The sequence below is a fragment of the Leopardus geoffroyi genome, chromosome C1 (genome assembly GCF_018350155.1).
Source record: "Leopardus geoffroyi isolate Oge1 chromosome C1, O.geoffroyi_Oge1_pat1.0, whole genome shotgun sequence".
In the NCBI taxonomy this organism is placed as follows: Eukaryota; Metazoa; Chordata; class Mammalia; order Carnivora; family Felidae; genus Leopardus; species Leopardus geoffroyi.
In genome coordinates this window covers 195,683,285-195,707,074 of record NC_059328.1, presented here as the reverse complement: position 1 = coordinate 195,707,074, position 23,790 = coordinate 195,683,285, and the positions used below count along the sequence as shown (strand labels likewise).

General features: G+C 35.3%; 1 protein-coding gene across 2 annotated transcripts; it reads left to right on the top strand.

Annotated features, from left to right (window-relative positions):
- Positions 1–1,060: 1,060 nt before the first annotated feature.
- MYL1 (myosin light chain 1) lies at positions 1,061–23,419 on the top strand. Of its 2 annotated transcripts, none has more exons than XM_045481102.1 (7): positions 1,061–1,325; positions 13,663–13,690; positions 17,514–17,657; positions 19,567–19,740; positions 20,194–20,271; positions 22,489–22,531; positions 23,104–23,419. In XM_045481102.1, the coding sequence occupies exons 1-6, from the start codon at positions 1,206–1,208 to the stop codon at positions 22,515–22,517; spliced, it is 573 nt and encodes a 190-aa protein (XP_045337058.1). In that variant the 5' UTR covers positions 1,061–1,205; the 3' UTR covers positions 22,518–22,531; positions 23,104–23,419. The 2 variants fall into 2 exon arrangements, with proteins under 2 accessions (XP_045337058.1, XP_045337059.1); XM_045481103.1 differs by lacking the exons at positions 1,061–1,325; positions 13,663–13,690 and adding exons at positions 12,523–12,627; positions 13,385–13,409.
- The last annotated feature ends 371 nt before the right edge of the window (positions 23,420–23,790 follow it).

Below are 23,790 nucleotides of genomic sequence, written 5' to 3'. Positions count from 1 at the left end.
TGTTGTTGTTGTTTACTAACTAATAACTACTCTTTAATTAAATATCTCACAAGTTAAAAGAACTGAAGTTAAGATGGTACATTGTTTAATCTTATGCTTCTTAATATGAGAATCTAGCTTCATCAACTGAGGAACCCAAAGACAGAAAAGGAAAAACTTTCAAGTTATCCACCAAAATTCACACAGTATTAGTAATTAAAGTGTTTCTCTCTCTCTTTATTTGTCTGGCCACTTAGATTAAAAACATACCTTATCTCCCTAATACGGATAAAAAAAAAATCAGGTGATAAATAACTAGGCTTTACGCCATTTAAGAAGTAAAATGGATAAGTGTCTACTTTGATTGACTGTTATTTTATTATTAGAAAAGCTGTTTTGCAAGAAGGTAAAACTTACATCCTGTTTAATTTTTTTCATTATAGAAAGAAAATTAAATTACAGGAAGTAGTTTTGAATTCTTTTTCTTTAATATGCAGTTCATTACAATTACAAAAAGAGAAGGAGAGAGAGATAGAGTGAGGGAGGCAGAGTTTGTGCTCCCTAGAAGGGAAAGCTTTTAATATTTGATGGGCTCTCCTTATACGTCTGCTTTTTATTTTTAAACACCACCACCTCTTTGCTGACCAACAATTTCTTGCAAATTATGGCAAGGGGGGCGGAGCATGAGCAAAGGAGCTGGGTGAAAGTTAGTGATACTCCCTGCCAAAGTTCCAAGTTGAAATCAAATCCTTCGGTAAAGTTTCTTGGGCATGAAAAAAAAAAAAAAGATTTACAACTTCAGCAGAACTGTAATTCTACCAAGAAAAAGTATCAGTCAATCTACTTTACTGTCACCAAAGGATCTGAAGCTGGCTTTGTCATACTTCTTTCGCCTTTATATATGGAGGTGGGAAAAAAAAAAAAAAAAGCAAGAGGAGTTTAAAAAAAAATTGATGAAGCCCTGACCCTTTAGATTCCATTTATAGTCTGAGCCTGAATGCCATCCCCCTTGACTAGCGAACCGTCCAATCCAGCCGCATGTGTCAAGATTCTATTAGGCACTAAGTGAAATATATATGCATGCCCTTATACCATTTAACACTCTGGGTCCACCTTCAAGACACTGGGCTGTGGATCAACTGAAGCACCACTCCTCTTCCAAGAATCATTTTGACAGGTTCTTTTGGAGGTGCTCCTTTTTTTTTTAACCTATCCTTTTAAACAAAATGGCACCAAAGAAGGACGTGAAGAAACCTGCTGCCGCCCCAGCCCCTGCCCCGGCACCTGCACCTGCACCCGCCCCAGCCAAACCCAAAGAAGAAAAAATTGACCTCTCTGCCATTAAGGTAACTAAAAGGGGTGAAATGTTTGGTCACTGAAACATCTTGCAACAGTAGGAAACTCTAGGAACTTGCAAAGGGGCATATTTTTCATTGAGACAAGTGGCGTTACTACACAGACTGGTAGATTTGGGGAGAAAAGAATCCAAATTAAAAATAAATAAACTCTGTCATTACTATGAATGTGACATTGCCTATGGAGCCTGTATTTTGCTCCAGTTTTTGTTCTCTGGTTTTCTTTTTTCCCTAAACGGTCAAAGTGCAATTTAGGGACAAAATGTGTAAGTGTGAACAGGTGTTTCGCAAATACTTAAACCAGTGTTTTATTTTGTTCTGTTTTGTTTTAAACAAAATCTCTGTGGAAACTGGATCCCTTACCTTAATGCTACATCAAAAAGAAATTTTTAGCCCCGACTTGTTTCCAAAAGTTTTAAAACAGCTGATGACCCAGTTGTCCTGGGCGTATTTATTTGACAGCTGCTTTATTTCTTCTGAAAAACAGAGGATTTTTGCAATTCAAGTTAATTCCCCCTTCAGCTTTGCTTAATAAAATTTGATACAACACCAAATTAGATCTCAGTGCAGACAATTATGCACTCAAGTGTTTCAGTGACTATAACTGTCATCTTGTTTATTTATATATAGTATTTAATTCAGAATGTGTGAGTTGCTTTTAAATGAAACTAACCCCCAAAATACTATAAAACTTGGTTATATGGCTTTTAGCTTATGTCTTTGAGCTCTTGCATACTGATCTTCAACTAAGGAGAACGTGATTGATTTTTGTGTCGACACTTTGCTGTGATCAAAGTTCTCAATTGCCACAGATTATCTGCTTTTGGGAAAATGACGCTGTGCATGTATGTGCCTGTTACCTCTCAGTGATGTGATCCATCAAATGTGCTCCTTCTCCTCATTCACTGGGGCTTGACTGGTCTGAATGACAGTTTGAAATCTTTCAGGAACTCTGCCTTATATGGAAAACTAATGGGCAAAAGGTCCTATTAGGTGATCTTTTCTCTTAAGCCAAAAGTTCTGTACATAATAAATCTAAATTTTGCTAATTTAATACTGTTTACCTGTAATGACCAAGCTGACCTATAAATAAACATTTCATTGACTATTTTAGTATAATCATAGATTTAAAAAAAATACTCCCCACATAAATATTGAATTGGATCATCCTCAGATCTATGTGATGACATTAAATAAATACATTCATAATTTTTATAGCATTCTGGTTAAACATGAAATTATACGTTCCAAAGTAGGAGTGGATTAATACAAATATTTTATCTTGAGTTTTTAGGTACCTAAAGCCATATTTGAAAAAAGTTGGTCAGAGAATCTAATACCGGTTAGGAACTCTTGTTAATGAATATCCACTTAGGAGGAGAAATGCATGTCAGATTTTCTGATAAATGGTGTTCTACCTAAAGGACTGCATATAGTTCATTAAGAAAAAACCAAATTTTTCATCTCCAACAATTCTAGTTAATGTATCTTTATAGATGCACACTGACTACATTATACAATGAACGTGATTATGGCCACTACAAGAATCCTAATCATCCGTATTATTTGACTCTCCATTCCATACTAAGACTAGAGATATGAATCAGTGTCAAAGCTATTCCACTATATTTATTGTGATTTATAAGACAATGTTACCTCTTTGTATCCAGTATTACAAATATCTGTGGGGGGATAGGGGATGTGCCTTTTTAACAAGAAAACAAAATATCCCACTAATGAAGGCAAGCATTAATTTTCTTCCCTGAAGAAATACAAATAACACTGATTGATGATTGATTGATTGACCGATTGATTAAAAATTTAGTTTGGCAGTAAGTGTCTAAGGAAAGACAAAACATCACTTTTTTAAATCCAGAGATTAAACTGATTGTCCACAGCACAGAAGTGACGCTGTTTTGAATCTTGAAGGTTTATCCTTTCATCTATACGTTGAATTCATGCTAGGGTGGCTAATGTAGCTAGCACAACTAAGCAAAAGAAGAAAACAATCTTAGGGCGTCTCTGCAGTGATGAGGTATGTAACATCTTCACTAGTTCATTACAGAACGAGAGATGCGATGGATCCTGATAAGGGACGCAAACTAAAATGGAGCAGTTAAATGCATCTAGAAGAAACAGGAGGAATTTAACCTTTATATTTCTTTCAGAGGGCCTATTCTTAATAAAGAGAGAGAAAAGGAGAAGGATAAGACTGAAACTAACATGTTTTTGTAAAGGAATTTAAAGGTCTTCAATGGTTTGCACTCATCACTATGAAACCAGTGCACATTTATAGGTATTATAGTCAAAGAATGGACTACATCTTGAGAAGTATATAAAATTTAATTTCATCCCAGTAGGTAACAAGGCAAATTAAAATGTACATTAAAACATTTCATATTATGATGCTTTTAATCACCTAATGATATTTCTAGATATATTACCTCATATAAGTTATAAACTTTTTTCAGGCAGAGAAAATGAACTCTAAAGAAATTAATAGAGCTGTTATATGTGTTCATTAACTTTCTGAAAACTCGATAAAGAACAAAACTTAATTGGATTTTAAACTTTCTTTCATAAATCATATAATATTAGAAATCCAGCTGTCCTTGAGACTTTGAGTAATGCTAAAGTTTAAGTAACTATCTCTGTAGTATTATAGGCATGGCAACAGTAATATTTAATTCTTCACTACTATTCCCAGCTACTATCTATGTTCTGCCTTATAATATACCATCTTTAACAGCTATATATTTAAGTCCCCATAAACTCTGAACAATCTTTAATATTGTTAATTAGTTTTATCAATTTCTTTAATGTGCTTTGCAACCTGATTTCCTAGTTTGTTGGTTATTTAGAACATTTGTTCAGTTGTTCTGACATAAAACCTCTGATATTCACTGAGGGAATGCTTACCTGATATCCTATGACCATGGATTTTCCAGGAGTGTCCTTTTCAAAAACACAAAGACAGCTGATATTTGAACACTAAAGTTACTTTCCTGGATGGTTCTAAACACTCTTTGCCTTCAGAGAGCTGACACTTCCAGCAACAATGCCCGACTAAAGAACACTGTCTCACAGACTCTCAAGTGTAGGAATTAAAACCCCCCATGAGCATAGTTGCAGACGCAAACACAAGAATTAACACCTGCTGCCCAACACTTCAGCCAAGTGTTGAAATAATGAAAAGAAAATAAGTAATGAGATGACTATGTGCCTAGATTTTAAAAGATCAATGTGTAAATAAATTTTTTGCACGATGCATGCCGCAGCTGATATGTCAGGATTGCTATGAGGATATAAGACTTTGAATGATGTCTGTCCTTGTGCTGTTTAAGTTTTAATTCTCACTGTTTTCACTGTAATTCAATCAGGTCATCTCTGACTAGACGCTGCAGGTGGTATTTACAAAAAGTGGTAAAGGTACAGAATGCATTGACAGAAACTTATCAAATAACAAATCTAAATGATTCAACACACACTTGGGGAGATTTAAACTTTCAATTGAATGGTAATGTAGGAATACAGCATTCCCAATAAATGCATGTATTTACTGACGGGTATTTAGTGGAGGCAAATATTATATATACACTGCATTACCTGACTGGCTCTGGTCCAGGTATAGGATTATTTGTTTTAATCTACAAATTCATTTTTCCTCAGCTCTAACAAGGCTAATACAAACCCAGTCCCATTTTGAAGAATTGTTGAGAAAATCAAATGAGGTCATGGCCCATGAAAGGCTCTGAAAACTACAAAGTTCTTTGTAATATAATAATAAATATTCATTGTGAATTAACTCCTGTGCCCTATTAGCTTATTTAATCCTCAAAACGTTATACTGGGGTGGTTTTTAGCCTTGTTTTGCAAGAAAAGAAATTGAGTCTAATGAGGTTCAGTGCTATGTTCACAATCAGATAACTAGTAGGTGGTGGAGCTAGGATTTAACCTTGCAGGCCAAGTCCAGAGTCAACTGTGGTAATTGTATCCCAAACTACCTCCTGTTCATAAAGAGTAAACTGCTGTTAAGAATACATGAAGAAGGCTTTTTTTTTATTCTTAAATGTATGGGGTAGAGTGGATCTCATATTGCCCTGCACAGTCCTGTGTAGCCGGAGTTAGGGGTGATAGACACAAATCAGAGCAGGTTCACGAAGACTGTTGACCTTGACCGTTCACTACTTTTCTGTTCTCTACAGATTTCCCCTATCTTAGCACCTATTACTGACAGGTTGGGTGCTCTCTTTTACAGATGAAAGGTGGGAATATTAGGAACCTAGAAAGACTCCTAGTCACTTTGTTCTAGCTTCCTATAAAAAATTTGTAAATGGAACATATATATTAAAAAAAAAGTCGTTATGTGAGTAGATTAGTAGTTGTCAGGGATGGAGCTGGGGATGGGGTAAATGTGTAAAGGTGGTCAGAGGGTACAAGATTCCAGTTAGAAGATGAATAAGTTCTAGGGGCACCTGGGTGACTCAGTCACCCAGTTGAGTGTCTGACTTCGGCTCAGGTCATGATCTCGTGGTTCATGGGTTTGAGCCCCGCATCAGGTGCTGTGCTGACAGCTCAGAGCCTGAGCCTGCTTCAGATTTGGGTCTCCCTCTCTCTCTGCCTCTCTCTCTCTCTCTCAAAAGTTAAATAAACATTAAAAACATCATTTAAAAACTTTTTTTAAAAGATGAATAAGTTCTGGGATCTAATATACCAAATAGTGACTACAGTTAATAATACCATATTGTACTTTTGAAACGTGCTAAGAGAGTAGATCTTAAAAGTTCTTACCACACACACACACACCATACACAAATTGTTTTTTAATTTAAAAAAACTATTAAATAGATGTATCAACTAACCTTACCATGGTAATCATTTTACAATATCAAAATCATCACACGTCAAATCATGTTGTACACCTTACTCAAACTTACATGATGCTATGTCAGTTATATCTCAATAAAGCTGGAAAAAATAAACTATACCAAAGTATTTTTAAAATGCTCTTAAATGTGAGGCACCTGAGTGGTTCAGTCGGCTAAGTGTCTGACTTCAGCTGAGGTCATGATCTCACACTCCGTGAGTTCGAGCCCCACATCGGGCTCTGTGCTGACAGCTCAGAGCCTGGAGCCCGCTTCAGATTCTGTGTCTCCCCCTCTTTCTGCCCCTCCCCTGCTCATTCTCTGTCTCTCTCTGTCTCAAAAATAAATAAAAACATTAAAAAAATTTTTTAAATGCTCTTAAATGTAATTAAACAGATTGAATTTTAAAATAATTTTGGTTTTGTTTAATTAAGTATACACATATACCAAAACTGACCTCCAAATTTTGCCATCAGGCCAATATTCTGAGAAAAGTATGGGATCTCTATTTTGTTTACAAATAGCATGATTTTAACTGTAAGGAAATATCAACCATATATCTTTTGGAGTGATATGCAGAAATATAATACCACATGTATAATGATTAAATCTTAACCTTAACCAGCTTGAGAAAAAGAACTAGGAAAAGAACACATATAATCAATTTCTGATTAGAAGGAATGACTGAAAACATTTATAAGGTGTCTCTAAGTTTTCTTTAGGTAATTGTAGGAGTTTGTTTTTTTATCTTGACCTTTCAATAACACAAATTAATTTTTAATACAACTATAATGTAACAAATTGCGATATCGATCCATTTGCAGTGTGAATATAACCTCAGGAGCAAATAAAAAATTATTTGAGATTACCACTAGATACCATATCAAGTTTCCACTTTTAAACATCTATGATGTACAAGAAGGGAACAGGTGGAATGGAGTGAGAAAACACTAAAGGGCATTCTGTAACTCTCCAAAATTACATTTTGAATGATATGTACCTGGATAATATCTTTGCGAAGAAAAATGCAGTTTGGAAAGGAATAGATATGTTCACCAATTAATAGTGAATAGCACTTTTAATTTTAAAGATAATGAAATCTTTGCAAGACAAGGAGACCACAAAGTGACAGTGACAAATTTAGACTCTTGACATTCTAATGTTGCAAATGAATCCCCTGGCAAGTTGTCTTTAGAAGTCGTTCCATAATTACCCAGCATTAAGCACCATCTGACTCATGGAAATTATGGAAAGGATTATATTTAGTCTGCTGATACTACACTTTCTTTTGCTTCTCCTCATACTGAAATACTTTTTGTATGAAAATGAGATCTATAGTTTGTTTCTACATCAACTTCTACAGTTTGTTTCTCACTCCAAATCAGAATTTGGAGGGCAAAAGTTGCAATATACAAGGTGTAGTCGCTTCAATTATATTAGTTAAAAATTCAAACTATATGGATGACAGATCCTTGTTATTCTGGCCATAAATTAATAATAGTGAACTGAAGCCAGAGGAAAAAAAATTACCTTAAAGATAAAACCACATCTACTCAACTTTATAGTCTTTCTTCTGTTGTGGCGAGTGAAGTCTTTGTACATAGCACGTGCCTAATGGTTCAACGTCTCCTGTTTCTGAAGCATCTGACTCACTTGAACACAGTTTATGAAATTATATTTTAACTCCTCTTTATCTAAATTACTTCAAAATAATGTTGCTTAATGAGTTTTTAAGCACTAAGCCTTTTCCATTAAAAAAGTTGAGGTTGATTCTACTAACAAAAGCATGGAAAATTCACACCAGTGCAGAACATAGCAAACCTAGAAATCATACAGAGGAAGCTGCGACCCAGATAAGTTATTTAATCAAAAGACACATGCTTTATTATAATAGAACAAAATTCTGAATGTTTCAATCCCTGTCTAGTTCCATTCCCATCATATCAAAAGACCTGAAATCTCTAAAATGGTAATGCCAATATTCATAAATCCCTGTGGTCACAAAAAGAACTTTTATTCCAGATGAGGAAAAAGCAGATACTTTAAATTTCTTAAAACACATACACCAAGAATTTTTCGCATGCTCACATTTTTTAAATAAAAAGAGGAAGGAAGGAACAAAAACACGACTTGGATTTTTAATAAATTGCATATAAATAAATGTACAAAGTAGAGAAGGTACAACTCTTAAAAAATCTTAAATTTATCAGTTATTAACCATAGGTAAGCTGAAGAAGTATAGACTTAGGCCACATGTTTAAATTTTTATTAAAATTCACCTAGGCCTCTCATTAAGTCTTGTAGGTCTGAATTGGGTTATCTTACAAATTCAGCCTTTGCTCCAATGTGACTGAATTCAGTTGACTAGTCCACACTTTCTGAGCATAGAATTACTTATTTCTCCTTCTGTTCAGATCAGTGTATCCAATATAGTCATCTACTCTCTCTTATATTGGACAGCCTGGACTGGTACTGTATTCTCATTGTTCTTAATTTCTCCCTTTTATTTCATATTATAGTCACCAGCCTAAGTATATCCTTTGTTGAGGTAAAATAAAAAATGAAATGAAAAATATGCATTTCCTTTAAATCAAATAAGTTACTCTGAGGCACAAAATTCTAATTTCCAAAACAGTATTTCTGCTGCCTTTTTATGGTGATTCATGGTAACTCTGTGAAATTAGAATGAAAAATAATAATCTAAGTTTTTCTTAGGTTTTGCATACATTCTAGGTCTTTAAATGCCTCTCTGCCAGGCATTAAATCAGAGAACATGCAGCAATGTTTTCTTGCTTGAAAACTGGCCCTGCTTAGATTAACTTCTTTACTTAGCCTTACCAGTCATTAGCCTCATTATGTCTTGCAGGGACGATGAAGGCTGTTTAAAGACCATAGTCTATGTTCCTTCCTAGGGCATTTTCTCTCAGTATTCAACGTCACGGATCTCCCAGATCATCCTTAATTATAGCTCTTCTTGATATACTAAAGCTTAACATACAACAATTTCAGAGCCTGTTTGATTAAATTCATCTTAATATTTTCCCTATAAATTAATTCCTTCTATACACTAGAAGCTTTATTTTGTCTTTAATCAGTTAACCGAACATCACCAAGTACTTTTCAAAGTGAGAAAACATCTGTAAACATTGCAATAAAAATCCTTTTCACCACCAGTCCCTTGTAAACTACTACTTACTTAAATCCAGTACTAAAGAGCACAGGAGTCACAAAAATATGGCATATAGCTGTTGTACTAATAGTCTAATATAGGTATGTAGGCTAAGATGGAAAAGCAAATTGAGGGTTGGCAAATTAGAATTCCTAAGCATAAACATTTACATAAAATCTAAGGAAAGACTGTGGAAATATAAAGGCACATACACCAATAATTCAAAATGAGCATGCCTCGTATGTGCTTGGCAGTTCCAGGTGCTGGACCTATACCCCTGAAGAAGAACATATCGCCTTCTATAGAATGTAAGCTCTTTGAAGGAGATGATGAAATCTCTTCCCTCATGGAATATAATATTCTAGAGGAGAAGCTCATGTTTGAGGTTGGAACTTACTGTGCATATGCTCTAATGATTTTAATTTATAGAAAATTTGTTGAACAACTAATACAGACAAGGTATTTTATAGAGCTATGGGAAATGAGTTACAAAAATAAGGCAGAGGAAGCACTCTAGGGGGAAAAAATTGGGGTGGGCCCATGCCCAGTTTGCATCATGGACAAAGGTAAATGGTTTTCACTAATGGCCTGGACTTTCCAGAAGTTTACAACCAGGAAGGTTAAACATCTTTCAGTGGGAAAAAAGGAGCTGAGTAAATAGAGAGAAAAGATTCTTTCAAGAGGAGATTTTATCAGAGCTTTGAGGAATAGTTAATTTCTAAGAAACAGAGATGAGAAGAGAGCATTCCAGGTAGAATGGACTTAAATCTAATTTTTAATTTTTTTTTTAATTTTTTTTTCAACGTTTATTTATTTTTGGGACAGAGAGAGACAGAGCATGAACGGGGGAGGGGCAGAGAGAGAGGGAGACACAGAATCGGAAACAGGCTCCAGGCTCTGAGCCATCAGCCCAGAGCCCGACGCGGGGCTCGAACTCACGGACCGCGAGATCGTGACCTGGCTGAAGTTGGACGCTTAACCGACTGCGCCACCCAAGCGCCCCTTAAATCTAATTTTTTAAAACAAACCAAATGATGACAAAGCCAACGGAGGCCAAAATCAGCTGACATTTTGTATTAATATCATGTCTTTGTTCAAAGAACTGATTACTTCATCATTCCAACACCAAGAAAGAGATGCAAAGGAAACTCTTCATCATTTGTAGAAGTGTACCAGAGAATAAGTAGCAGTTCCCATTTATTCTATGACCACAGCGTTCAGGTCTTTTAACTTTTAAATTGTAGTTTATTCTCTAGGCTAGAATACACTGTCACTTTTCTGCTGTTATCAATAACTTGCTTAAAGGTTTACTTTGATTCTCAATAGGTACAAAAAAATCTAAGCTCTCATCCTTTATGTAGTAAAGTTATATAGAGAAAGTAGAGTAAAATTGTCTGACAACCGCCTGCCACTTCTATTTTAGTAATAGTAAACGTTTACATAATATTCAAGTGGTTAGGAATAGCTTAATCATAGTATAAATACAACTTTAAGAATTATTTTCCAGTGTACTCCACAAGTATTATACAAATTGACCATATTTTATATGTATTCAAGGACACATTTTTCTGCTCAAAAAAAAAAAAAAAAAACCTCGCAAATAAGCATTATGTAGGGCAAATGATAGGCATTCTGTAGGGCGACTTTGATGGATTTATTTTGTATTATTTGTAGTTTTTAGTTCTACTAAAGATATATACTAGTTCTCAATGTTAACCATAGGGCAATTTCAATTTAATGACACAATACATAAATATAATTATAAGACTAAAAAGAACACAAAGAAATATGGTCTGCTCTCATGGCTTTAATTTGGGCATCAAAAACCATGAGGCTCCAAATTACACACTTATCAAAGGTTAGAAATTTCCACCTTTGTCCCTCCCTTCATTTCCTCCTAATAATCCGAAACATCTAAGTTTTTCTATTAACTTCCATTTCTCATAAATTCTCAAAATGTCTACTTATTAAAATACATTTTATTGGGTACTAATATTTTTTAAATTATGTTTTCAGTCCTCACTTTGGGACTTAACACCCTATGAAATTTGTTTCACTACTTGTAAACTTGGGACAAAAAGTGATATGCATTTAAAATTTGATATCTTCCTAAATGTTTTGAAGTAAAGCCACAAAGGATTCTTCTGTCTAGTGAATGGAGACTTCATGCTTTTTGTGACCATTCTCTTAAAAATAGTTGCTGAGACAATACTTAAATCAAAATTTATCTCCAACGTTCTTTGCACATATAAGCTGCTTTAGGTATGTAGAAAACTGATAAACATGTCTGAATGTTCGTGGACATTCTAGGACTGATCTTTCCTAAGGACCACTTTTCACAGTACCATTCCAAGAATGGAGTTCCTTCCTATTTTCAGGTAAGCTGCCATGAAAACCCATTACCAGCCAATCCCTTAGATACCTTTAAAATCCTAAAGTGCCAACTGGCACTTTACAGCCCCTGCTTTGGGTTTTTCTGGTTCTCAGTCTGGACTCTGAGGATGGAGGAAATTCCCATTTTACTGTACAAAAACTAAGGGAGAATGGTGAAAATGGAGCTTTGAACTATCCTGGCTTAGATAAACTCTATACATCCGAGAACACAACTTGCAAAAGAGTGGTCTTTAGTTAGAGATTTCAAGAACTGACCACACCTTCACTTGAGTGAACTCTAAGAAACACGAAGAATGTGCATGCCCTTTTCAAGTCTTCTGAACTTTACCACCAAGGACAGAGCTCCGCAGGCTCTTCCTTCTATAGTAATTGCCATTTGAAACCCCAACCCAGTCCCATCCAATAAATTCCATTAAATATCAAAACTTGCTGATGCAAAGTTTGCAAAGTCCATAATTCAACGAGAGAAGGAGTCAGACTGAGTGTTCGAGAAATTCTAAGCTCCTCTGCCACTGAACAAGTAAGAAGCTTCTTAAAGGAAGAGGCTCCAAGAGAACATCTCAGGGATAAAGACCATAAAAGTACTGACAGGCTTCGTCTCATTATGGCTGTCCACTCCTAGGTTCTGGTTTCCTAAATATAGCCCTCAGGGTACAGAGCCCTCCTTCCCTTTGCCCTAAGAAAGCTAAAGAACTCTCCAAGGGGAGTGGCCACTTCTCTCTGAAACCTGATGCTAGCTGTGAGGTCACAGCTTCCCCAGAAATAAAAGGCAGCCTCGGCAAGCAGGCCCCACTCAGGGACTGGAGCGGCCCTCAACTCACTCTTCAGCTTTGCCGCTGTTCCTCAGCCCAGAAGTTCTGCCATGGTGGGTCCTGTGAGAAAACTCTTTGTCCTTTATAGGAGGATATAGTCGTGGATATGACGTTACTGAATAGAAAGGCAGTCAAGGAGCAGAACTAAGGAAAGAACATTTTCAGTATAAGTCTGTAGAATCTACTTTTGCTTTCGTTGAGGTGGGGTGAGGATAGATAAATTCGAGCTATTATGCTAACTGAAAAAGTACATCTTACTCCCAAAGCAGTACTTTATGCTTCACTAACTTTCGTTATATGACATAAGGTTTATTATATCTAAACATGGGGGAGAGGAAATTGCTACTATAGCAAAATACTATACTTTTAAAAACAGTCTGATGAAGACAGCTAAAATAAGTAAGCTATTTCCGACCCATCAGATACATGGTCGAGCAAAAACCTCCTAGTTAAATAGAAGAAAGACTTAAGGTGATCTTTTTAATGCAGTGTATCTCTATTTCTTAATTCAGTGTATCTGTATTAGACATATTTTAAATACATCACAGACTATTATGTTATTCCAGGAAGTATTTGACTTAGCATTTGTTAAATCATTGATTCATTGATTAAGATGCAGAGAGATGTTCCCTAATTATCTTTTGCAATAGCTTATTTTTCCTAGATTCCAAAGTATCCTAAGGCCACCTCTTATTCTATGACACCTACATATTCTCCTAGAAATCTCAGAACAGAGAGCACTCATGCTTCTGTCAATGCATTTGAAAGAGTACTATTGTTTCTTTCTTTCTCCCTCTCTCGCCACTGCAGTCCTTCAGTGCCGACCAGATTGCTGGTAAGTGAATTGAGCTTCTCTACTCCAGATGTAGGCAGAGCACTGCCTGGTTTCTGAAATATCCCTTATCTCTAAGGCATGTTACTGCGTGGCTCAACCTGTTTGTGTCCAAGCTATGCCTGACCTCTGAAAAGTAGGCTTGCTTTTGGAGCTTACTTTGAAGAATACTCAGGGAATGAGCTTGGATACACTTAAATTTAAGGACATTTTTGTTTGGTTAAAATATTCTTTGTGGTTAATTTCTTTCTAACAGATCGAGTTCTCTAAGGCACAGCAGGATGGTAAGTTTAAAAGATACAGTTGTTAATGTGTGCACACTCATAAAGATGGCATGTGAGAAAACCAACTCCCCTGAGATGAGATCAGCTCTTCCTAATTATCCCCACTGGTGTAGCCACTCTAAATATAAATGCTCTCAATCACTCTAAATAGAAGTTTTCTCAACTTGAACCTCTTGCTTATAATCAGTAATCAAAGGTTTATGCAAACAAAAGATAGACACCATAAAATAGGTCCTTGCAATCACTGTTCTAAGTAAAACCATTTTGATAGAGTAGCCAATACCATAGATAAACCCAAAAAAGTTGTAGATTTTGAAAGGCTAACCTGTTCATCAAATTCCTGAAGACAGATTTGAGAGGTCTGAATTGTTCCATTTAGAAAATAATATTGATTGTGAACCTGCCAATTACCAAACCTACATAATTTCAATGGGCATCACAGTGAGTTGAGAGAAACAAGTGAAGTGGATATAGAATAAAAGTGAATTCAGAGACAGAGAAGGAAGAAAAGTTTATCATAAAACTGTGCAAGAAACATTAGACATCTCCTGGTCTGTCTTTAGAGAGCTGATAGGACTTGTTCAATGACCCAAAGTATTAGTAACAGGACCAAACTCTGGTATTAGTTTAAACTAATTAGAAATTTATTTCACAAAAACAGTTACTAACTAGAAGATTTCAAATTCTTAAAATTCAAGAGAAGCTGAGTACTTTCCCTAACATTTCCTTCAGGTCTTTGGATCCAAGAGACCCCATGTCCCACGAAGTTTGTTTTTTCACTAGAAGCGTAGGAGAGAATGTTTTATGGACTGATAGTGTCACAAGGTCAAACAAACTGAGAAAGAAATTACTTCTAAAGAAGTGAGGGAGAGAAACACTTTAGTTATATGATAGCATACATAAATAATTATAATTATAGGTGTTTAATAAGAAACTATTCAAATACTTGGTTCTGTACCTAAGAAATGCCACATTTTTCAGTCTGTTTCAATGCCTAGAATATTTCACGTCTGGACGTCAAGTAAGAAAAAAAAAGGATATTTGCTGTAGTAAAAACTCATATGTATCTACATCATGGTTGATGATCTCATGTCAACAGATCAGGTGATTCAATGACTCAGAACTCAAGAGCATTTGAAATTATACTACAAAGGACTATTTTTTTCTCATTGAAAAAAAATGGTAATCCTACTATATTTTTTTGAATTTTAATGCATTTTTAACGAGTGATGCTGCTACATTATCAGCTACTGCATCCCAGTCCTCTCAAATATCCAATTTACGGTGTCACTTTGGCTGCCAAACTATGGTGGGACTAAGCAACAGAAGACTTACTATTGGCCAGAAGGACAGAAGGACTTACTGTTGACCATTAAACCTATAGCTACATATATGAAAGAAGTTTTAGATATAAAAGTTCAGGAAGCATTGGTGGGGTGGACTGGTTTTCTCCTTTTGCCAGGAAAGCGAATGTAAGCTCTTAAAATTTCAATGGAAATACAATGCTTTTGGAAATGAATGAAAACTTCTTTGGTTTCCTTCCTTGTTCAATGATTAAAGAGTTTTGGTCATGGCTGCTCCATTTGAATGTATCACAGGTTGGAAGAAAAGGGAAAAAAAAAAGAACATGATTGCATTCTAAAGGTCTAAGTCCTGTGATGTCCAGTGGAGTTGCTAATTAGCCACATGTGGCCATTTAAACCTGAATTTTAATTAATTAAAAATAAAAGCATTTAAGCAACTATTTTCTCAGTTGCACTGCTCATATTAGTGCTCAGGGGCCACAGAGGGCTTTTGGGGCAGCCCAGACATAGAACATTTTGATTGTCACAAAAAGGTTTCTAGTGTTGGTCTATACCAGGGGCTGTCAAATTTTTTTCTTAAAGGGCCAAATTGTCAATATGTTAGGCTTTATTGGGAGTACAGAAAACAACTCCACTCCATTTTTGAGGTTTAAAAATAGCCATAAACAATACATAAAATAATGGGCTACATTCCAATCAAACTTTATTTTAAAAAACAGGTGGCCAGCCCCTAGGTAGCAGTTTGCTAATCCATATTCTAGACTCTTGAAGAGAATAAATCTTAAAACTGGGGTAGGAAGAGCAGTATCTGTCTGTCCTTGGCATTTAAATCAACAAAGGGTTAATGTCAGAGAGATTCTATTACAGCCCATAAAATCCTATTTGTATATCAGCATCTAAGCAGGGTAATAGTGAGCCCTCTGAGCAATCTGTGCATGAAAGCATGGAGCCAGTAACAAGAATAGTTCAGTTTCACATGTCCCTTAGAAAGATGAAAAATAATATTTGACTAATAATCCTACTGTGTCTGCAGCGTGCTTTTTAGGTTAAGGGAATGGTCTGATATAGTCAAATTGCATAGAATCTGAAGGGAAACCTTTAGCCAAGAATGGTGACATGCTCTATAGTTGATTGTGAATATGTCTGGTACAACCTTCCATCAAGGGATAGAGGGATGATAAAATAGGGCATTTTGCTGAGTAATCTATCTAGATGGCATCTTTTGATCTAAGGCCATTAATGGTCTAAAAACACTGTTTTCAGCCCATTAAAAAGTGGTTGTTTTGAGTGTTGTTGGGATTAATCCAACAAGTTGCCATCAATACTTTTGGGTTCTCCAGAAAGTCTAATTTAGTTAAGTTTAGAAAGTTTCAGTTAAAATGTCACTTCTGGCCCCTAAATCCATAGTAGTACCCTTTTCTGTCTTTTTGGCATATACTTTGTTAACATAATCCTGAAAGGCAAAAACAATTCCATCAACATAGAGTGACAAAATTTAGGGAAAGTCAGCAACAAAGTGATTGTGATAAAAATAGACAACACTTTAAAGATACGTACTTATACACACACATAAAAGTTCAAATAAAACTAGAAATACCTGAATAAAATTGGTGGAGTCTATCAATGTGACTATTCTGTTTGTGACAATATTGCCATAATTTTGCAAAATGTTACTATTGGGGGAAACTAGATAAAGTATTTAAAAGATCTCTCTGTAATTTTTTTTCCTTAACATTGCAGGTGAATTTACAATTATCTGCATAAAATTGTAATTTAAAAAATGTGTACTTAAATTCTAAAGCCAATATGGCGACATGCTGTCATATGTATTATCTGAAAAAGAGTAAAGTTTAAACAGATTATGATAGTGATATATCCAAACAAATATTTCTCCTTCTGAATCGATTACATTGGGAGCCCATTAAAGTCATACGCTGCAGTGGTTAAACGACACTATTGAACTCAGAGATTTGTTTCACCTTTCTAATTTTTTTTTCCTGAGAAATGAAGTTGCTCCTGAAGATAACTAGTCCAGAGGGGAGGCTAAGAGATTTGTCCTTCAGGAAGAGGGTTTTCTAAATAATTTGAGAAACCTGGGTTAACCTCTTAGAACACAACCCTGATTGAAAATTTGTTTTCTTGAAATTTTATTAACTTTCTCAATTATGAGGAGTTCTTAAGGTTTCTCAAGACCTCAGAATTTCTTAACCCAGTCATGCTTCTCAGGCAGATGAAGGAAATATGAATAAATACATCAAGGAGCTTCAATTTCCATATCTGATTAAAAATAGTATATGATTTGAGGCTGGAAATGCTGCTTTAAAATAGTCCCCAAAAGAAGTGTCAGAAAGGATTGCCAATGACTGTTTGAGCTAAGAAAAGGAAGAGTTCAAAGATAACAACATAAGTGGTTGCAAAAGGTGAAAACAGAGGAGAGTGAACTGGATCCTTGATGAAATTAGGGGTAATTTATAGGTCTAAGGGAGAAAAAGTATCCTAAAGCTTCTTGCTTCTTGCAGAATTCAAGGAGGCGTTTCTCCTGTTTGACAGAACAGGTGATTCTAAGATCACCTTAAGCCAGGTCGGTGATGTCCTTCGGGCTCTGGGCACAAATCCCACCAATGCAGAAGTCAAGAAGGTTCTGGGAAACCCCAGCAATGAAGGTAACCGTGTTTTCCCAAGAGGTTGGGAAGCAAGACTGTGTGTGCATGCACACACGCGCGCGCGCGCACACACACACACACACACACACACACACACACACACACACACCACAAGGAGAGGGGAGGGGAGAGACACAGAAAGGGAACTTTATTGAGAAATAAGATCCACAGAATAGAGCTTAACTTGTTCTTGATGGTAAATGTGCTTCTTGTCTGTCTAGAATCTCAGTTTTTCCTCATAAAATAAGTGAACCTTCCTTTGAGAATTTGCAAGCATGATAAAATTTCATGCCAATGAAAAGAAATAAAATCTAATGCTAACATTGTCATCATCATCATCCCATCTAATGCTCATAATTTAAAGGTTAATGAATAAAATCATATCCAAATCTGCACATTTTTTCCAAACCTTCAAAGGCAAAAATACATTTTGACAAAGATGTTTAACATGGCCAAAACAAAATACATTTTGTGAACAACTCAGCAAATTGCAATGGCACACTTCTAGAAAAGATCTACTCTGATAAGAGCTGTGGAAATAAAATCACAGTGCTTTCAAGAGGTTGACAATGCCTGCTGACTTTGCCCAGTGCTCAGTCTCTTGACACCCTGCTCTGTGCCATTTTAAAAGAAACTCACCTCTCCTAATTAAGAATAGACAGGATGTCATTTTAATAAGAGTATTTTCTATTCCCAAAGAATCACAAGAGGACTTAAAAATTGAAGCCAAAATGTACATTCAGTCCCTCAAAGTAAATCCCAGGACAAAAGACAGTAGATATTTAAGTGGCAAATTGTAGACATCATTTGCTTGATATGGTCATCCAGTTATTAGTCTGGAACAAAAATATTTTTTTAATTCCAAAGATTCATGGCACAGTGTAATAGTCTATTGGAGAATAGCACACTGAACAAAAAAGATGAGAAAACAACTGAAATTTTTTCAATTACATATTTGAGCTGTTTATCTTTGCCATGAGGGGGAAAGAAGGAGGGGAGAACAAGTAATCTCATTTTCCCCTTGATAACTGAAAAGACTATTTTCCTTTTATACCAAAGCGAGGGAAGTGGAGCTTGAATTTATGCAAACGGACTTCTAAATAACTCCACTGGAATTTTTCTCAAACTTCACTTTCTTTAGAGGAAAATGTCTAGGTAAATCATTCAAAAGGTAGCTGAGAGCATGAGATAAAGTGAGAAAATTATAAGCCAAATCTTACTTTGTAAATGCCATTTTGTAAATTACCAAACATCTATCTTTAACAGCATTATTAGGTAAATAAATGTGTTCATTTATTCAATGTTCAAATGTGGTCTTTTCAATATCGTTCAATTTCCATTCTATGAGGAAGGACTAATAAAAGGGAATTTTGACTTTAGGGCTACATAACTTTGTCCATTCACATACATCTGGATAGTCTGTTTTACACTTTTGTTGTAAATGCGATTTACCTTGTTTGTTGTATATTTTTACATTGCTTCTTTAGTATTTGTAGAAAATATTAAATTGACAATACTAATAAAAAGCAGTTAACACTTATTCAGCACTCGGTTCGTCCCAGGTATTGTAATAAATTTCGCATGTGTTATCTCATTTAGGGCTCACACTAACACTCTGAGGAATCTCTCTTTTACAGATGAAAAAGTTGAGGTACAAAAATGGGTGAGAAAGTTGCCCGTGATCACACAGTTATAAATGGTGGATTGGGGATAGAAGTTTAAGCACTGGGACTCCAGAACTCATGCTATCATCTATCACCAACTTTTTGTCATCAGCAATTTACTAACTGAAATTTAAGCTATATGAAGATATTTTAGATCAGCTGGAATGAACTTTCAAGTTCAATTTGTGATTCAGAGATGACATTTTATGGTAGCTAATAACTCTCCAAATTGCAATTTCTTCCAGAGATGAATGCCAAGAAAATTGAGTTTGAACAATTTCTGCCCATGATGCAAGCTATTTCCAACAACAAGGACCAGGGCACATATGAAGACTTTGTTGAGGGTCTGCGTGTCTTTGACAAGGAAGGCAATGGCACAGTCATGGGTGCTGAACTCCGTCACGTTTTAGCCACATTGGGTAAGGAAAATTTATTTCAGTAGGCTTCATAGGACAGAATATATAGGAAAGAGCATGACTTAAGGAAATCAAGTTATAACAAAGTAGGTAGGGAAGAAAAGCTATTGGTAAAAAAGAATAGTCAAAAATTAATGACCATTTCTACTGGCCTCAGTGCCAACAAGTTTGTTTGGGGAAAGTGGTAACTTAAGTTACTAGTAATGAGTAAGTAAAGTAAAGCATGGTAGTCCACATAGGATAGAGCTTGGATGATCAGGTATAATGTGTATTTAAGTCATTCATTAGAAACAATTCATTGACAACATACTAAGTGCCAGAAGAACAGGATGGGCCTGATTTCTATCCTCTAAGAGCTTAATCATAGTCTCAAGGAACCCAAAACTGATCAGTTATGGTGAAATTTTGAAAATATTCTCTGGCCTTCTTTCTGAACAAAGAGTTTTCTTTCATCAGGTGAGAAAATGAAAGAGGAAGAAGTGGAAGCCTTGATGGCAGGTCAAGAAGACTCCAATGGCTGCATCAACTATGAAGGTACAATCTCATGTGCTTTGGTATTTACAGCAACTCTTAACTGATTGGGTTGTTGATGGACTCCTTCCAAGCTTAAAATAACTTTATCTCTGTCTTCTTTACTGAACATATACATGTTATTTATTATCAATCAATTACACAATAACTCTAAAAAGATATTCTCTAAGAATCTGGCCATGTGCATAAGATTTTTATTCCTGTGGGTTTTGACAATCCTGGGAATTGTTAAATAGCTTAAAATGTTTTCACATGTATTCTTTCTTGCTAGATCTTTACCACATTTCTGTAAGATAGACAGGGTTTATGCCAGAATAGGGTTTAATAGAATATTAAAGTTGGAGAGATCTCAAAATCTTTAACAGCAAGTAATTATGAAAATGAGGAAACTGAGGGCCAAAGAGGTTTAGTTACTCAGTGAAGGTCACACCATTAATGGAAGGGCTGGTACTAAAATTTAGTTCTTCTCCTTGTCTGGTGTTCTTCCTTTCATGGCCAACTCTCTATGCTGTGCTACCAATTTAGAGCAGCTTCACCCAAAGGGTTGGAAAAACAACACTCCACACACAATACAGATGCAAAATAAAATTCCATGACATAATTTGTAAAATTTAAAATTTCCAAAAAAATTGAGAAACTTTTCTATCAAAAAGACTAATCTAGCCACTTTTCAATAAAGCTACGTTGATAGCTTTGATGTAAATGTCGAGATGAAGTCTAATGACTTGGGGAAAAGTAAGAACAGAAAAGCAGGGAGAAGAAGAGGGGAGGAGAGGGCAGGAGAAGAGGCAAGCAGTCAGCCAAGCACATTTTCACTGACAATCTTAATTAAACTGCACTTTTTCCCCTGCAAACAATGTTTTACATTTGGTTATTGCCATAAATGCATTATATAAAAGAAGAATCATTCAATAAATATTGTTTGCACAAGTGGTTAGTCATTTAGAAAATAAAGTCAGATCTGGATCTCATACCAGGATAAATTTCAAATGGTTCAAAAATTTAAATGTAAAAGCCAAAAGCATAAAAGCCATGGACGAATTCTTTTATAACTTTTAGAGTGGGAAGGTCCTTCTAACACTGATAAAAACCCAGAAGGCATTACAAGTTTTGATAAATTCAACTACATAATTTTTTTTAAATTCCATATGGCAAAAGCCACCAGAAGCAAAGCCAAAAGACAAATAGCAAACCATTAAAAAAAGTAATCAGTATCAGAAAAAGCTCATTTTCCTAATTAAAAAAAAAAAAAACTATTGCATTATTAATAAAAAGACTACAACCCAATAGCAAAATTCATAAGTACATTGGAAATTCACATAATAAGAAATTTTAAAAATCTATAAATACAATGTTAAACTTCACTAATAATAAAAGAAATGCAGATTAACAGTACAAGGAGATACCATTTTTCAATAAGCTGATTGCCAAGCATTAGAAGTGTGACAACACTTTGGGTTGAGAAGAGTGGATGGAAACAGGAAATCTCATGCATTCCTGTTGGGAAGGCATAAAACCCCAATATGGTTATGTAGTACTAACTATTAATTCTAGCGAATCTACACCACGGGATGTAGCTTTTAGATATGCTTGCACTTGAAACAAGTGATACATGATTATTCACTACATTGTTGTTGGTAATAGCCAAATGTTTTAACAACTTAATGTCCACTAACGTGGTATGTATCAAATAGACTCTGGTACACTACACAATGAAATACGCCTACACAATGAAATTCCCCACAGCTCCCTCCCCACTCCCCAAATAATAAGGATACTCTGGTTTGCAGTCATAAAGAGAGAAAAGAAAAAGAAAAATAGTTTGTAGAATATGCCACCATTAGGGTGAAAAAGAGTTTCAGAAACACATATTTGTATTTTCTTATACATGCATAATACCTCCACCAATTTTACCATAAAGAGAGACACTAGATAGATGGGAGGCAGTGGTGAGGAATATTTCTTTTTTATTATGAACTCTTTCATACTTTAAAGAAACTTCTAAACATGTGAATGTACCATTTATTCCAAAAATTAAATTTACAAAGTCAGGGGAAAGACCATGAATCCAGGATGAAGAATAGTAGACTATAGCAAGCTTAGAAAAATAAATGCTAGTATTACAGCTAAGGAAAATTAAGATTGAACTAACTTGCTAAACCTCTCTTTTATTAAACTTGATGGTTTTCTAACTCTAAACTGTCTATATTATGCCCACAGCTTTTGTCAAGCATATCATGTCTAATTAAATGGAGCTCTCAAGGTAAATATCTGTTTGCCCTTTATTATATAAGCTCTTTCTTGATGCTGTATTTTTTTTTATAAATTTAACAGTTTCACTTTGTGCTATAAACATAATTAGTATTAGTTCATAATTAAGATTTATTTATATTTACCAGAAAATATCAACCCGTCGAAATGGGTTATTTGGAAATAGAGGGCTTTTGTATAAATGTGTAAGCAAAAATCTCTGAGACCTTTGTTTCCATCTATAAACCCTAGCTTTGATTGTGTTGTAATTATGCAGTGAAGATTCAAACAAGCCAGAGACTAGTTCATTAATTTATCTGGAACATAACACTAATAAAAGTAGGGGCCTAAGTTCTTTGAATAATAGATGTCGCTTTTAACAATTACTGCTCTAGAAAACGAGATTATCACAGTTCAAAGTTAAGCACTTGAAACAAGGTTATTATAAGTAGGAAAAGGCTTACCTTGGAAGTGCTGGTTCATTTTGTGTTTTTTCTTCTTTTGCACTTCAGACTATTTCCTCCCCAGCTTTCTTTCTGAAAAGATGCAATCAACATCTAACTCATTTTCCCTTTTCCTTTGTAGATCAAGCATTTTTAGGACAACTGGCTGGAAACTTATTGCAATAACACCCATGACTCACTGCCCAGATCTGCGTCCCATCATTCAGAAAACAAAACGATGTGGACCGTTCTAGATGGAAGGACTCCCTGAATTTTTATATACTTCACGTTCCTCTATGAATTGTATTCATACCACACAAGCCAAGTGTCTCCTGCTCTAGACAAGAAGGATAAAATACTCACAACCTCAAATTCAAGCACCACTCTTTATTTTCTACCATGGGTCATTGAACATCCTTAAAACACTAAATCAATAAATAATTCTGGTCAGTCGGGAACGTTCAAGTTGCATTGTGTTTTTACCTTCTTCCTTAGAGAAAATAATTTTTAAATTTTCAAGTCTTTTGTTAATGTACAGAATATGGATGAATTGTAAACTTCTAAAGAATAAATCCTTGCAGTCTGCATAGTAATCACAAATGGAATAATCATCATCAAAATATTATTGAAAATATGAAATAGGGAACTGAGGAAATTCAGGTAGATCAGAGACATTTTAATATAAATTATCCAGGCAGTTTAAGAATGAAGCAGGTTTTTTCAGTTTTGTGTAAATCATCGTGTACTTGCCTTGACTTATCACTTCTAGTGACAATCTAGCCTATTCATAAGAGAAAGTCCTACGAAGCCCTGATCCTTCTCACTGAAC

What these genes read in the sequence shown, in the direction of transcription:
- MYL1 (XM_045481102.1), top strand. Translation starts at nt 1,206, where the DNA reads ATGGCACCAAAGAAGGACGTGAAGAAACCTGCTGCCGCCCCAGCCCCT. An exon ending in TCACGTTTTAGCCACATTGG is followed by an intron (nt 19,741 to 20,193) that starts GTAAGGAAAATT and finishes TTCTTTCATCAG; the next exon opens with GTGAGAAAATGAAAGAGGAA. An exon ending in TGGCTGCATCAACTATGAAG is followed by an intron (nt 20,272 to 22,488) that starts GTACAATCTCAT and finishes TTATGCCCACAG; the next exon opens with CTTTTGTCAAGCATATCATG.